Raw genomic sequence first — 16,597 nt, 5'->3', positions numbered from 1 at the left:
GTTGACAAAAATTGGAGGCTCCAAAAGCGAAAGTAAATTTTATATTGAAGAAAAATTTAAAAAACTCACAAAAATTAGCGATTTGGTTGGGCGATTTATTTATGAGATACGCTGACATGATTTTCGGGGTGCTTAAGTCAAAATATTCTTCAAGATTTTTGAATAGAGGCAGTAGTATGGTTCTTATAAAAAACACTGAAGTTTTTGCATTTAATTAGTTGGGTGGGAGCATTAGCCTTAAGCTGTATTGCACTATAAACTTCCCATTCAAATTGTGTATAGAATGGCAGCACTGGTAAAACAGCTGAGAATTGCAGTTCAACTTGACACTTATCAACGTAAACAAAATTGAAGTTGTTTAGTTTTTGGTACCAATTTTCTTTTATTACATTAAATTATGACTATATATCATTTATACATTTTCGATAAATTCGGCACTATGCTGTACTACGCAGAATGGAACCGCACGAAAAAGTCTGGTGTTAGCAGAGAAGAGGTTGCTGCGAAAGCTTTTAAGTAAATTTCTTTTATTGAAATGTTTCTTTTGCAGGAAGCTAAACTCACTTATGGCATGCTTTTCTCAATTAAATCCTTTGTGAGTAAAATATCACCTCATGATCCTCGTGAGGGTTTTCTCTACTACAAAACTAACAGATATGCTCTTCACTATTTGGAGACGCCCTCTGGTCTAAAGTAAGTGAAAATTGATATCACTTGAATTATATACTTATGTATACATATACTATCCCTAAATTTGCTGTTCTTTTTAGATTTGTGTTGTACACCGACACAGCTGCACTGAATGTAAAGGAACTGTTGCAGCAGTTGTACAGCAAAGTGTGGGTAGAGTATGTCGTGCGCGATCCACTGTGGTCACCTGGCACTCCTGTGACATCGGAACTGTTTCAATCAAAGTTAGATGAGTTTATAAAGCAGTCATCCCTCTACGGCATTCGTAATATTTGAAAGGATTTTTCTTATATCCATATTCGTTACAAAGAGTATAGTCGAAGAGTATTTGCTAAATGTGCTGATAAGTTAGATAATTTAGACTGTTATATATTTTTTCATACATTGTTCATATTTGTATGTATAAAGCAGCTTTAATTACCGAGCGAAGAGGTTGCAAGAGATAATTTTGTTTCGATTCGAGTTCTTTCTTTCAGAATAATTACTTATTTCATGAATTAAAAAAATTAATTGATTAAAAAGACCTGTCCAAATTATCATTTAGCAATTAGTTCTTCATGTCGAAAGGCTGGATATCCAGATTTTGTGTTCCCTCAATAATATGCCACAGCCTTTTTGCGAAAAAGGCGATCCTCACATATTTACTTGATTTAAAAATACTAGAATTCATTCTTCGCTCAAATAGTTAAATAAATATTTCTGGAATACTTTGCAAGCCCATTGGAAACCTAAAATAACTTTACGGTATGTTACTTTTAATTTTATTAATGGCGTAAAATGCAGTTTCACTCGAGCATATAAGTTTTACGAATTTTAGCATTTTTCACTAATTTGAGCATTTTTATAATGCAGACTTCAGAACTAAAGCAAGTATTGTTGGGGCAGTTCACCTGCTTGACTTTTTCTTATATATAAGCAGATTACCCCCTCTATAAAGTGTGCAAATTTAGTTGCAAAATACTACCTGTATATTATTTGCTTATAAGTTAATTTGCTTGTGCTTAATGGAAATGGGTTCTTATTTCTTAGTTTAGAATACTTTGTACTGTAAATTAAAGTTAAATGAATAGATAAATGAATAGGTAGAAAAGTTTAGTAACAAACGTTTTTGTTCTCACTTAATGATTTTTTTACAAGAACGAACTAAAAATGATGTAATCCTTAGAACGCTGATGATTGAGCCATGCTTTGTACTGTAGATTTATGTAAAATAAATAAATTAATAAATACAAAAATTTTGTAATAAGTATTTCAGTTTTTATTACTGATTTTCTTTTTTATATAAAACATAACTAAAAAAATAACACTTTCCAATTGGAACGCTCACATTTCAAATCTTCTCTTTTTAATAGTTCGATGACGCCTCGCTTGCTGATGTTAAATAGAAAAATTACAATATGAAAATAAAATAGAAAATCTTACAATGAGCACAATTTCACTCAGGAATCGTCTGAAAATAATTTTTTTTTTTTTTAACTTTATTTTGTATTCTGTCTATACTTACAATTCTTAGAAGACATTTTACAAATATTTGGTTACATTTAAGAGTGGCTTTGATTTTAGTATTAAAGGAATATTTCCAGTGAAATATCCTTTCTAATAAATAATTCAATATTTTATAGATGGCTCTTGGACGAGCTGAATTGGTGTTTTTCTTTTCAACCTTAAAAAGACACATGATGGTGACATGAGGGTAGAGGCCAGTTCATTTGGGTGCGATTGAAGTCGATTTCGGTATTTACTGGTTACATTTTGTATTTCCTCTTTTATTGAAGGGATGTCTAAGTCCCGATGAATTTGGGCATTTGTCACGTACCACGGAGCGTTGACTAGGGTGCGTAGAGTCTTGGACTGGAAACGCTGCAGGATTTCCAAGTTTGAATTTGACGCAGTACCCCACAGTTGGATTCCGTAAGTCCAGACTGGTTTTATCACAGATTTGTAGAGGATAAGTTTGTTGTCCATTGAGAGGGTGGATTTGCGGTTTAGCAGCCAGTACATATTACGAAATATTAAACCTAGAGCTTTCCTTTTTGTAAAGATATGCGTTTTCCACGTAAGCCGTTTATCCAAATGAATGCCTAGATATTTAGCACTATCGCATTGCGGAATTGGAATACGGTTTAAGTTGATTTGTGGGCAAGTGGTTCTTTTTGTGGTAAAGGTTACGTGTTGAGATTTATGTTCGTTTATTTTCAACCGCCAGCTCCGGAGCCATTTGGAGATTTTATTTATGCTTATTTGGAGCATATAAGAGGCTTCTACGGGATCCACTGCTGTCGCCATAATAGCGGTGTCATCGGCAAAAGTGCCAGTTAGTACACCTTTTGTGGTTGGCAGATCGTATGTAAAAATTAAGTACAGGATTGGACCTAATATACTGCCTTGTGGAACCCAGCTTTAATTTGTTGGAAATTGGAAATTTCATTTTCATAATTTACGTAGAACATTCGTTGGTTTAGATATGATTTAAGGAGCACATAGGTATTTAGTGGTAATTTCTTTTTTATTTTAAAGAGTAGGCCTTGGTGCCACACTCGGTCGAAGGCTTGTGATATGTCCAGCAAAACTGCTGAACAGATTTGTTTTCGGTCGAGCGCTGTTTGTATTTTTTCGACAAGTCTATGGACTTGCTCAATTGTCGAATGCTCATTCCTGAAAGCAAACTGATGTTTCGGAATTATTTGTTTGCGTTCGATAAAAACCATTAAACGTTTAAGGAAGATCTTTTCAAAAACTTTTGACAGTATTGGTAGAAGACTGATAGGGCGATAGGATTTCACTTCATCGCCTGGTTTTTCGCCTGTCTTGAGCACCATTTTAATTTATGCTACTTTCCATTGAGCTGGGAAAATGTTTCTGGTTAAGCACGCATTAAACAAATGGGTAATGAAATTATAGGGTTCAGGAGGTAGTTTTTTGAGAATTTCGGCCGTGATGCGATCATATCCTGGTGCCTTGTGATCTTTTAGCTTTTTAATAGTGCTAACTATTTCACTTTTGGTGAACTTCTTCATCGGTAACTCCATTTGGTAGGATTCGTTTAAAAAGGCAGCAGCAGTGCTGTCAAAACAAAGATCACCTTCAGTATCGTTTGCTGTGAAAATATCTTTAAGATATTTAGAAAAAAGCTCAGATTTCTCGGTTGCGGTTTTCGCCCATGAACCATCTTTTTTACGAAGTGGAGGACGGTGCTCTTTTGTGGTACTTACTTTTTTGCTGACTTTCCACAGGGAATAATTGGTGATGTGTGTTGGTTCCAAACCCCATAGAAACTGCCTCATTTCTTTATCGTGTTGCTCTTTCAATAATAATTTTATTTCTTTTGATAATTTGTTAAAACGGCTTTTATATTCAGGAAATCTTGTTTGTTGCCATATTTTTCTTGCCTGGCGTTTCTCTATCAGTTTGTTTCTTAGGAAGATACCGATGCTTGAATTTCTTTGTGGACGAGTATGAGGACTCACATGAGTGGTGGATGACCACGCTGCATCCTGGATGCATTTTGTTAGATATTCGGTAGCCTCGATTATATCTTCCTCGTTTTTTAGAGCAACTTTTATGCCGAGTGTCGACGTCAAAATGGTTTTAAATTGAGTCCAATTTGTACGGCTGTTGGTAAGTTGGCAGTTTTGGGGCCTATTTTCGAGTTTACCATTTATTGTGATTATCACTGGCGAGTGGTCAGAAGAAAGATCCAGGCATGATTTACAGGTTATCTGCAGGTACGATAGACCTTTGATGACACAAAATTCAACTAGGTCGGGAATCTTTTTTGGGTCTGAAGGCCAATAAGTTGGCTCTCCCGTTGAGAAAACTTTCAAGTTCATTGATGTCGTTGCGTTGTGCAATTCGCGTCCCTTTGTTGTCGTGAGCCGAGAACCCCATAGTGTATTTTTTGCATTATAGTCACCTCCTGCTATAAAGCGTGCTCCCAGGGTTTTAAAAAACTTAACATATTATTTATTTTTAATCTATAAAAATTGGGGAATCTGGCGCTAAAGTGTGCACATTTTTTTATACCCGCGCGCATTTGTGCATAAGTTTATTATATATTTTTTTCTATATAACGGTTGTATGTAACGTGATAAAGGAATTGAGATATATCAAGATATATTTACGCATACATACATAAATATGTATACACCAAAAGACTAATAATGCCGAGCCTATTCGATTCAGCTGTCCATCCGTTTGAATTTACGATAACTGGAGAAAAAAATAAAATATATTCAAATGGAACTCATATTACTCTTGAGCAAAAATGGGCAAAATCAATCAATAACCATGCCTATCTCTCATTTTATCAGAAATAAACGAAATATCTTTGTTACTGTCCCGTTCAATTGGTTAGCGGTAATAATTTGTGTGGACGAAAATGGTTATTAAAGCACCGTAGTAATCTAACGTTTGTTGATTCGTTTCCACGACAGTCGGTTCTAGGTTACCGAAACGACCCGGATTTATATCCGGGCAAGGACTGTCACTCCAGCAGCATTCACCGTATATAAGTATGGGGAATGTTTATGCTGCTACAACAACAACAACGTTTTTTGATAATTCAAGTGAAGATTGCACTTTGCTAGAAAATAAAGATGCATCAAAATATTTCATCTAACGGTATTTCGCAGCAGTGAAACTTCCGCAGCTGTAATACCTGCTTTGCTTGATTTATTGGTTCACTTGAATGGAGGCACTAACCAAATCACAAAAAATAATTAAAAAAAAGGCAATTTTTTTTATTTAAAGCTTAATAGTTCGTGCAGCCACCTTTTTTATAAATTACTTCGTAAATACGTTGATGAATGAATTTGTAGTAATTCTCCAGATATATATATACATATATGTATATAATTGGCGCGTACACCCTTTTTGTGTGTTTGACCGAAGCTCCTCCTCCTATTTGTGGTGTGCGTCTTGATGTTGTTCCACAAATGGAGGGACCTACAGTTTCAAGCCCACTCCGAACGGCAGATATTTTTTTTATGAGGATCTTTTTCATGGCAGAGATACACTCGGAGGTTTGCCATTGCCTGCCGAGGGGCGACCGCTATTAGAAAAAACTTTTCCGAGATCCGAGATTTCACCGAGATTCGAACCAACGTTCTCTCTCTGAAATCCGAATTCTCCAGATAGCCCAATGAAATTTCCGACCAGGCAGTTTTAATGATTCGAATTAAAGCAATTTTCTGTTCAAATTATTGCCCATTCTCATAATCCTTACAAGAAAATCATCACCATAGATTTTCAATAATGTTCAGATCTGAGGAATACAGTGGCAATGCTAAGGTTTCAACGTTTTGGGACGCAATCCAAGCTTTGACCACAAGTGAAGTGTGTACAGGTGCACTATCCTGTTGAAAGATTCACTTTATAGGTCTATATGTCCGTATGAGTAAATGTGAATAAACGAATCTCGAGAAAAGCTGATTTCAACACAGCTTTATAACTGTTTTCCGCCATTTTGTAGTCTACAATTTTCAGTTTGAATACGTCAAAGTACGTAGGTAGGTGAAATGGTTGAAGTGCCGGTCTGGCACTCCTGAAGTAGCACTAAAGCGCCGTTTTAATACCATTATGAGACCTCCATCAGACAGATATCTACAGCCAGCCAGAGCTGTTGATACAATGGAGGAGATTGATTGGATTAAGGTTGGCTCACTGCCCAGGTTGTCGAAGAAAGGAACGCCCAGCGACCTTAGTCGTCTAGCTGCCAAACCCGGACATCTACAGAGAAAATGCTCTACAGTCTCTTTTTCTGAAAGGTTGTTGTTGTTGTAGCAGTAACTGTGCCCAGTCAGTGTAGTGTAATCACCGGACGTCTTCGTCTAGCTCATCTAACGGTAGGCCTAGGAAACTAACTGTATCGACAGGTTGGGTCCAGAGGGGAGGGGTGATGGATGACTGGGTTTGATGGGGCATGTGAAAAGGTGGTTAGTGTCGTGCGGGCTGCCTTCACATGCCGGACATATGTTTAGTATGTCGGGGTCGATTCTGGATAAGTAGGAGTTTAACCTGCTACAATATCCAGGACGTAATTGTGCCAATGTTACGCGGGACTCTCGGGGAAATTGGAGCTCTTCGTCTGCGATTGGTGGTGGTTGGACTCCGATAACGGTATTCGGGGGTCGGGAGCTTAAGAAGGTGGTAATGGTCTCCCGATGAATGTCGTTTATGGTCTGTCTGTACACTGTCCGATCCAGTAGCTGTTTGTCTGTTTTGTCTAGGATCTAGTCCGCATAATTGACGAAATGCCTCCTGACGGGCCTGGGAGGTGGCTCAGGCTCAAGCAGGTGTCTGCATGGGTAAGGCCTGCGGTAACACCCTAGAAGAAACTGCTTGCTGAGCAGTTTGTTATGCTCCTTCACAGGCAGCATGTGGGCCTCGTCGGTAAGGTCCCCACAGCTTCTGCAATGGGGGTTAAATGGTAAGCCTAGCTTTTCCGCGTGTGTGCCGATCGTCCAGTGACCGATAAACACAGCTATGAGCTTGGAAATTGAATGGCGAGGAGTCCGAATGACTTTCTGAAACCTTCGTATATCGTATTGGGGTCAAAGGGTTTTCGAAATAGCACATGAAGAAATGGAGCTCCATCTTTTCTGCGTTTTCCTGGGAAAAAGTATGAAAAGTATTGCTCTCCATACCATAACACCAGCTTCACGGCTTTGATATCGAGTCAAGTACCTTTCCTCCTTTCTTACGTCATTGAAAGAGTAATTGTATCCATCCGGCTCATCCAGATTGAACTTCTTTTTGTCACTAAATACTACTTTTTTCAAATTTCTTTAAAGTTGGCTCTTTTTGTTTGCTTCAGCTGTGGCGCTTTTAGAATACCCCTTCGAACGGTGGATTTGCCGGCTATAAAATTTGCCATTTCTTTAATTTTTGCTGTCGAGTGATGTAAATAATACTTCATTCGCACTACTTTCCTTATTTCTTAAATGAATTCCAATTCTTTTTATTTATTCTTCAAATCAGGCTTTGCCTTACAACTTAATTTATGTACTTGAGTATGATTTTTTTTAATACATAAGTTTCATGTACTTATATACCTATATATATGTATTTATATTAATATTTGTCTTTGCAATTCATATATGCGTAAATTTGTATGTGTGCACACGTGTACATATGTACTTAAAGTCCTTCAAAAAATGTACAAATGACTTTTGTTTAAGGATAAAAAAATAATATATATTTTATTTCCGAATTCTTATTTCTAATGCATCAATACATACTTACATCGTATATATGTATAACGGTTTATATAATATTACTAAATAACCATATTCGGATTGCATGTATGTTTGTATGTATGTCTGTATTTACATTACGGCGGGTCAATTTGTAACGAATTATTTTGTTCGACATCGTTCTAAGAAAGAAAGCCCAATAATGCATAGCTCTAAAGCCAATTTCTATCACCACAAATTCAGAGACATGCTACATTTGCGCTCACAAAACTAAGTCACTTAATCTATTTACAATTTTCGCAATAAATTTTTTTTTTTGATTTTTGATACAAATATGGTTTCTTTCAAAAAATCTTATAAATACAAGTTTCAACTTACTGCGAAATTTAGAAATTAAACAAATTTCAAGAAATTGTCATCAAAATTTGTTTTATCTCATACAAACTTTTAGAAAACTTCTTCAATTCTAATACAATAAAGTGAAAATTCAAAGCCGCATAACAATCGCATTGATATTGGATATTTTTTTATACACGATGTTGCGAATTTTCTTCCTTATAAAGCTCGACATCGTGTGCAACAAAAAAAATGTATTTTGGACATATATTTTTCCATTTAAAGAATCGCAAGATCGCGCTACAAAGTAAATTGTATTTTTATATATTTTTTAATCTTATTTTTTATCGAACCATTCTTCATTTTAAATCGACCAAAAGCCTGCATAAAATCACAAGAAAAAAAAAACTTTTAATAGTTAGCGCCATCTTGAGGTTTTTGAAATAAAAATTTTATATACAAAGTAAATTCTTCGTAACAAAAAACTCTTTTTTAATCTAATTTTTTATCGAAGCATTTTTTATTTAATTTAAATCGAACCACGCAAAAAAATCACATGAAAAAAATTTTAATAGTTAGCGGCAAAAATTTATATACAAAGTAAATTCTTCGTAACAAAAAAATCCCAAGTACAAATTTGTATTAAACAAAAAAAATAATTTTCATAGTACTAAAGTAAATATTAGTCTCCATATTAGCTTCCTATTAATTAAATATAAAAATAAAATATATAATTGGCGCTTACACCCTTTTTTGGGTGTTTGGCCGAGCTTCTCCTCCTATTTGTCGCGTGTGTGTTGGTATTGTTCCACAAATGGAGGTACTTACAGTTTTAAGCCGACTTCGAAAGGCAGATATTTTTATGAGGAGCTTTTTTTATGGCAAAATTACAAATGGAGGTGTGCCATTGCCTGCCGATGGGTGACCGCTATTCGAAATTAATTAGATTAAAGATAGCTTCCTTTAAAATTTTCAGGGTTCGAAAGTGGCTTTAGAGCTATGGTCTAGTGGTTTTTTTCTTATTCTATGCAGAATCTGAATTTGCTAGGAATGATGTTAAAAAAATTGATCCGCCCTAATGAATTTACATATGAACATATTAAATTGTTTTTACTCCGATAGTACTTATGAACGTTTAACTACATAATTAAATGTATATGTAGTGAGCATGTACATACATATATATGTATGTATGTAGTTTGAATTGCTCAGTATATGTAGGTAGTCAATTTAATTAATGATCACAGTGTCTTCATCATCGTTTCGCACACTTATCGCCATCCATTTAAAATGACTTAGCTAACTAAGTTTTTAAACATACGTTTGCATTCAAATATTTTATAGTATTTATAGTACAAATGTAGAATTACCACTAACAGTTAGTTTAGAATCTTTTAAGTTATTTGTAACTTTCAGACTTAACCATTACTAACACTAAAGATGGTATATTAGCGAAGGCCAAAATTAATTAAGGTATTAAGTAAATTTGCTTAAGTCACTATGATGTGAATATCAATGGTCACACACTCAGTGCGTTCGTTTTAGTATATCACACCGATTCCTTTTCTTTGAACTGACGGTAGGTGCCATTCTCGCCCCCACTGGGGGGTATATACAATTCGGCCGCCTTTGCCAGGTTGCCGGTGGCTATGCAACGGTCAGCAGTGTTGTCAATTTTTTGGTCACTTTGTCCGTTGGTAAACATAACCTCGATTGGGTTGTGCTTCTGTTTTTCATTGGTGGTGCCTATGATGACGTTGGCGTCATTTTGAACATCAAATCCATGATTTACGTTAGCACCTTTTCCTTTATCCACAGTTGTCAAATCGCTGGTGGCCTCACCTATTATGTACGGTTTATCACCGGGAAAACTTTCGCACCAACGCAATATGACCGGATGCAAGAGTTTGGCGTCGTAAGCATCCTTTGGATCGCGTGTGAGGTAGCTGATTATAATGCCAACACCGACAGTAATTACAGCTCCGAGCAAACTGTAGTACATGTAGCTCACGGAGTAGAAGGTCTCCAATGGGGTGCTGCAGATAATGGAAGAATTAGTAGTTGGAAAAGTATTTATTTATTTATTATAAAGTAATTTAAAACTTAAACTTAAATAAAATGTTTTATGAAAAAGGTTCCTAATATGGTTTCCTATTGAAAATAATGTAATAGAAAATAAGAAGGGAACAAAAAAATTAAGGGTAAATTAGTAACTACACATTTTCCATAATTTCCACAATGGCTTGATGAAAAAAGTTTTCCAATACAGCCTATTTGATTTTTTTCTTATTCGAAATAAGGCCACTAATGTTGGGTTTGGTTGCTGAAAATTGATTTCATCTATATTGTGATTTAAACGGGTTCTTGAAGGGTATATGGAATATATGCATCACGCAATACTTTTTCAGCTTAACACTTGGTTGTATTTATTTTGGTAGGCACACGGAAAGGACACGCTTTTTGAAAAATGGTAATTGGATTTTACTCTTATATTTATATTCAAGGAAATAGGAAACGTTTAATAACTTATTAGGAATTATCTACTTTTTAAATGCCTAACTTTGCCTTCTTGCTTTAACTGAGATGGTTCAAGCGCTTTTGCTTAAAATCGAACATTTCAAAATAAATGTAAAATGAGACTAAAAGCTAAAATTAAACCACTTTTTTCTATTACCGTTCAGGTGCTACGATGGTTTGCTGTAGAGGTGCAGTATCGTTGACAAGCGAATGCGAAAGTAGCCACGCTGCTCCGAGTTCATTAGGTTTTTTGATTGATTGTGAGAAAGTTGTGTTTGTGCAGCCCTAAATTACAGAAAACAGAAAAAATTCAATTATATTAGCATTCACATACATTTATTGTTTCAATCTGCTTTTTGAATTTTACCTCTGTGGATGTTGGCAAGAAAGGATTCTGACCACTCTTGTCGACTGTAGCGCTGCCAGTGATAATCCAAAGCACGAAAGCGCAAGACGTAATCATGCCAGCTGAAGTACCCTATGTTTACAAAGAAAAATGAGAAAAACAAAAAAAAAATATATAAAAATAAAATAAAAATAAAATTTTAATAAAATTGCTGTTACATTGCGCTTTGCACACTTATTAAAATCAATGCTAATGGACGAGTACACATTGCGCGTCAAATCGTTGCCGCCTCCACAACGCACTGGGCACTTTGATTTTTGGATAACAAATTAATTACCTTCCAATTAGCAATCGGCACCAACATAGCCAGCATGAAGCAGCCCAATAATGGACCAGATGTGGCCGAAAATGCCAACAACGATGATTCAATTACTCCCGACAGTAGGCCTACGCCAAAAGCGACGCCCATGATGATTAAGCCACAAATAACGGTTATGACTTTGAGGATGAAAAGCTGTTGCTTGTCGCTGAGCCCCTTGAATTGTGGCAGTTGTGAGATGAAATCCTCCCAGCAAACGGTGGCTAATGAATTTAAATTCGAGACCATCATGCTGTTGGACAGTAGTGCAGTCACAATCGAGCGCGAAGTTGGCCATCAATTAATTGGTGATGAAGTCGTAGTTGGTACAGGCAAATACATATAAACAAAATATAGAGGAAGTAGAGTAAGAAATTAAAGTGAGGTACAATGTGATTAAGTGCTCATAAATTGCCACTAAATGTGGAGTAATCAAAAAACAATTAATGTTAGCAGCCGCGAATCAACAGTCAAATAATAGGCGCGCAGTGAGTGTAGCACTCGAACTGGGACACTTATCTGTATACATAAATATATGGTTGTACTACTTTTGAATGAATATGAATATACGCACCACAAGGCCCCATTGAAGAGCATTGCCATGAAGATGCCCACAAAGCCCGGAATCACCGCTAGTTGATCCTCTACAAAGAAGGGTAAAATCTCATCGGGTTTACGTATATAGCCCTCAGCGTAGGGATCACAGTTAACATAGGTTGCATAGATAACCATGCCCGATATCCAGGAGAGTGAAAAGAATACAAAGACGATGGGTATATTTGTCATCATTACCCTGAGAAGACAAAAAAAATGAGTATTAGTTGTGAGTAGTGAGCAGTGAAAGGAATAGCGCCCAGCCACTGCACTGGCTACTTACCGGCGCACCTGACTCATGGACTTCAGCGAGACGTATCGTTGCATGAAGTTCTGCTGACAGCCAAATTGTGACAAAGACATGAATAATTGACCCAGCCAGGCGGAGAGCGTGTCCACACGCACAGTCATATCGCCAGAGACGCTGAAGAATTTTAAACGACCTGTTGATGGAAAAAAAGGTAATAGTTGTTATCAGATACTTGAAGGAAAACCAAAGATTTGTAGTTAAGAGTAATAAACTGCGAGTAATAAACAAGTTTTCTATAAGAATTCAAGGTTAATTAGAATAATTCTATTATTGAAGGCAACAACCATGGGCACATCGACTCCAAGATTGCTCGTAAAAAGAGCAGCGTTTATTGTTTGGCTACACCACTTAGAATGGCTAATAGAACGTCTCGGGAAAAATGAGTGCGATGTGAAGAAATGCACGCACTATTCACACAGATAGGTGCTCGAGGAGATGAAGATAAAAAAACTATCCTTAATCTACGTTCAAGATATGCCAGATGACGTTGTTCAATACCTGCCGCTCTATCAGAATTGGGAGGTACTTCTGCGAGCCGTTTGATACCAAACAAAGTTTCAGACAGGGTGACTCGCTCTGATGCGACTTCTTTAACCTGATGCTGGAAAAGATCGTGCGAGCCGCGTAACTTAATCGCAGGCACTACTTTTTATAAGAGCGTACAATTGCTGGCATCATCGGTCTTAACAAGCTTAGTTCTGACTTGTCGAAGCGAAAGTGAATGTGTCTGGTGTTGAACGACGACAAAACAAAGCCGGCGTTCTCGCTTATCGGCACCCACGTCACTGTTGACAGTTATGATTTTGAGGTTGTAAGAGACTTCGTTTATTTAGGAACTAGCATTAACATCGATAAAAATGTCAGCCTAAATAAGTGCTACTTTAGACTAAGTAATCAATTTACTAGTAAAGTCCTCTCTCGACGAACAAAAGTAACACTTTATAATACTCTCATTATGGCCGTCCTATCACAGAGAGCAGAAGCTTGTTCGATAATAATATCCAATGAGGCGTCCATTGGAGTGTTTGAGAGAAAGATGACGATGAATATCGGGGGCGATGGAACTATGAGCTGTATGAGCTTTACGACGGGCAGTGCCCAACGAATAAAGATCCAACAGCTTCGTTGGCTGAGATATGTCGTCCAAATGGATACAAACGCTCCGGCTCTGAAAGTATTCGATGCGGTACCACCTTCCTCTGCGTTGGAAAGATCAGAGGCAGAAGGGCTTGGCTTTACTTGGTCTCTTCAACTGGCGCCGGTTAGCACGAGAAAGAAAGGACTGGCGCACATTGTTAAACTCCGTCAGAATCGTTTAAGCGGTTATCGCGCCAATCAAGAAGAAGAAGAATGATTTTGCTTAACGAACAAGATTTAGGCACGAATTGTGTTCCTTAACAGGGGGTGCACTGCATCGGTATTCCAAACTATTTGGCATACATTTCTAATTATAAAATATCTTCAATGCCCCTTACGAGCCAGATTAATATTTTACGTGCCCACAGAACTCTGATTTTTGCACTAATTCCTTGTTTCATGTGATTAAATGACCTTTGTTGTGAATTTTATGCAAAATTTATTTGAAACGTTTAAAAAACTCCCACCTTCCCTCTTTGCAAACTTTGAATGAGCAGACACACTGTATATACATAGATGCTTACGTGTTTTTATTTTACTTTTGTTAATTTTATGTTCTTCTATTTTGCCTACCGAGAAGCTATGTCAGGTTGTTAGTCATTGTGTGATGGACAACCCATACGTGCTACTATTTGAGGCAAGTGTCCAGCATAAACAAATATTCCTGCCACAAGTTGATATCTATTTATTGTGGCACACACATAAAGCTGCAATCAAGCATGGCGTCTAGTTGCCCACATTTGAGTTATTTCACACGAATCGGATATGAGGCGGCATGTGTGTATGTATGTGTGTATCCCTCATTCAACAGATATTAGTTGCGTTCGATAACAAAATCAGCCATCACCAAACATAACCATCTATCGAAATTAGAACGTAAGCAAAAGTGTCTTTGCGAGAGAAGAATAAGCAAAAAAATTAACAAACGTAAAATTGCAAGAAGCTTAAATATCAGCTGAGTTTGTACACAAATTCTAGTTTTTTGTTGTTAAATTCTTAATTTTATCGTTTTTTACTAGGTTAGGTTAGGTTAGGTTCGAATGGTTGCCCATAGAGAGAACACACTTGGACGAGAATCAAAAATCCGTCCTTTGTGATACCATTGGAAAGTAGATAAGAAGGCTGGGAAGAAAGAAAAGAGGAGAGGTGAAGACTGACTACGGTGGTGTTAGTTGCTTCATACCACTGATGAAATTCGCCAGGTGTTTAATATCAATGTCTGCTATATCATCAGGCGTAGCAAAGAGATGAGAGCCAAGATACGAAGATCACAATTCCAGGAGCAGATAGCAGGTAGTCAATGTGATCCCAATCCTCTCGTTTTGCAGAGTAAATACCTGAGAGTTCCCCTGTCTAGCTCATTTGCCTCGCAGTTTTCTGCACTGCCGCTATGACCAGGTACCCAGATGAGCCTTATATCGAAAAATTCGAATGCAATCGAAAGTGAAGTCAGACATTCCTTAACCAGTTTCGAGTGCACCTCCATCGAGTTCTGGGCTCTGATTGCCGCTTGGCTGTCGGAGTAGATATTAACCCCCGTGACAGTTATTACACGAGTGAGCAACCAATCAGCTGCTCCTTTAATTGCCGCTACCGCTGCTTGGAATACTGCAGTGGTCCGGTAACCTGAACTTGAGCCTGGGAACTCCTTGCAAAATACTCCTCTGCCAACCTTTCTCCCCAGTTTTTGACTATAAGTTGCACATTTCAAACCAGGCCAGATTCTACAAAAGTAAACTTGTTTGTTCACCTAAAGTTTATTCAAATGCTTTCAGATATATGTTTTTGCGATGTGTAATTTTTTCTGGCCTTTCCTCTGCCATCGAAATGCCACTTTTTGCCTAATGGATAATTTTTTGCCTTTAACGAAAACTTACGAGCAAAAATATGGAAAAAATATTACAAATTTTTGTTTCTCGAACAGGGCGATTGGTTCAATTTGTTCCCCTCTGTCCCAAGTTTACCACAGAATAGCCCAATCTTTTCGTTCTTACGACTCATCACGTTTGCCCCGACCTGAACTCTGTTTGCTTTACGTATTTACATTCTCACTTTGCCTTTTACCCGATTTTCGTGGTTAAATTATAATAAAATAAGTGCAAAATCGGTTTTGTACATTTTAGTCTCACCGCAAACATTCACTTGTGTGTATGTTTGTTTGTATTTGTTTGCACACGAACCTTACCCATTTGTACTCGTCCGTACACATCGTCTGCCACTTGTATGTATTTAGTGTTGGCCTTTGGACGGATCTACGGTTTGAGTGTTGGATATGAGTGGCACTTTCTGAGACAGCAAAAACAACTGTATCAGCAGCTTAACGATGATAAGGTTTGAATGGATAATAAGGCATAAAATGAATGATTTGTCAGAATGTCTGAGCTTGTTGCTAGCTTTATTGTTGTTGCTGCTTTTGTAGGCCTGCAAAATTGTCTCCCATTTAAATAGTAGGCGGCTAAAAGGCACATATGTATGTACTTCATATCGGTATATATATATATATATATATAAATACATACGCATATATACGAGAATAAACGACAAACTTCGTCACGAGATAAGAAAAATGAATTGGAGTTTATTTGCATAAATAAGTAATTTAAATAAATAAGTGCGTTTTTAAAAACGTAACAAATTAATACCACTCCATAGCTTCCAATGATTTGTGTTTTATTAGGAAGAATTAACCTTTCAATTAACTATTGAATATAATTTAATTCATGACAGTCGGTTCTACGTAACCGGAACGACCAGGATTTATATCTGGCCAAGGACTGTCACTTCAGTAGTATCCCCGTATAGGAGTTATGGCTCTATCGCACGTGTGGCTCGGCCAATATTCATCTTAAAGGTTTGGTTGATTTCTGGTTTATCAATTTAACATTGATCGTTAAAAACACCCTGTCATAATAAGTCTAATCGCAGCTTCAATACCACCGTGGCATCATCCAGATGGTTGAAAACACGATTAGTTGGGTTGGGTTTTGCTAAAGCAACAGTTCGTTCATATCTTAAATTTTTTCCCACAAAAGGAAGATATTTGGAAAATTTGCTTAAGCGATCTATTCGGTACGGCGGACGTATTTAACTGACTTCCAGCCATTTTTTCAAGTGAG

At 37.0% G+C, this 16,597-nt stretch overlaps 2 protein-coding genes across 4 annotated transcripts in view; one reads left to right on the top strand and one right to left on the bottom strand.

Annotated features, from left to right (window-relative positions):
* The first annotated feature begins 328 nt into the window (after positions 1–328).
* On the top strand, positions 329–2,134 carry LOC129242848 (trafficking protein particle complex subunit 1). The gene is made up of 3 exons (XM_054879726.1): positions 329–496; positions 551–693; positions 771–2,134. Exons 1-3 carry the CDS (start codon positions 398–400, stop codon positions 964–966), a joined length of 438 nt encoding a protein of 145 aa, XP_054735701.1. The 5' UTR covers positions 329–397; the 3' UTR covers positions 967–2,134.
* A 5,478-nt stretch (positions 2,135–7,612) lies between these two features.
* LOC129242832 (sodium-coupled monocarboxylate transporter 1) overlaps positions 7,613–16,597 on the bottom strand; it is a 191,984-nt gene continuing 182,999 nt past the window's right edge. For all 3 annotated transcript variants that reach the window (XM_054879696.1, XM_054879712.1, XM_054879703.1), the window contains 6 exons: positions 12,318–12,477; positions 12,015–12,233; positions 11,420–11,693; positions 11,104–11,214; positions 10,894–11,021; positions 7,613–10,255 (listed from right to left, as the gene is read on the bottom strand). In XM_054879696.1, coding sequence (XP_054735671.1) covers positions 9,769–10,255; positions 10,894–11,021; positions 11,104–11,214; positions 11,420–11,693; positions 12,015–12,233; positions 12,318–12,477 — 1,379 coding nt within the window. In that variant the 3' untranslated portion in view covers positions 7,613–9,768. The remainder of the gene's footprint in view (positions 10,256–10,893; positions 11,022–11,103; positions 11,215–11,419; positions 11,694–12,014; positions 12,234–12,317; positions 12,478–16,597) is intronic.

Source organism: Anastrepha obliqua, chromosome 1 (assembly GCF_027943255.1).
Source record: "Anastrepha obliqua isolate idAnaObli1 chromosome 1, idAnaObli1_1.0, whole genome shotgun sequence".
Lineage (NCBI taxonomy): Eukaryota > Metazoa > Arthropoda > Insecta > Diptera > Tephritidae > Anastrepha > Anastrepha obliqua.
Note: the sequence above shows the minus strand (reverse complement) of the source record. Positions and strands in the feature narration are given on the sequence as shown.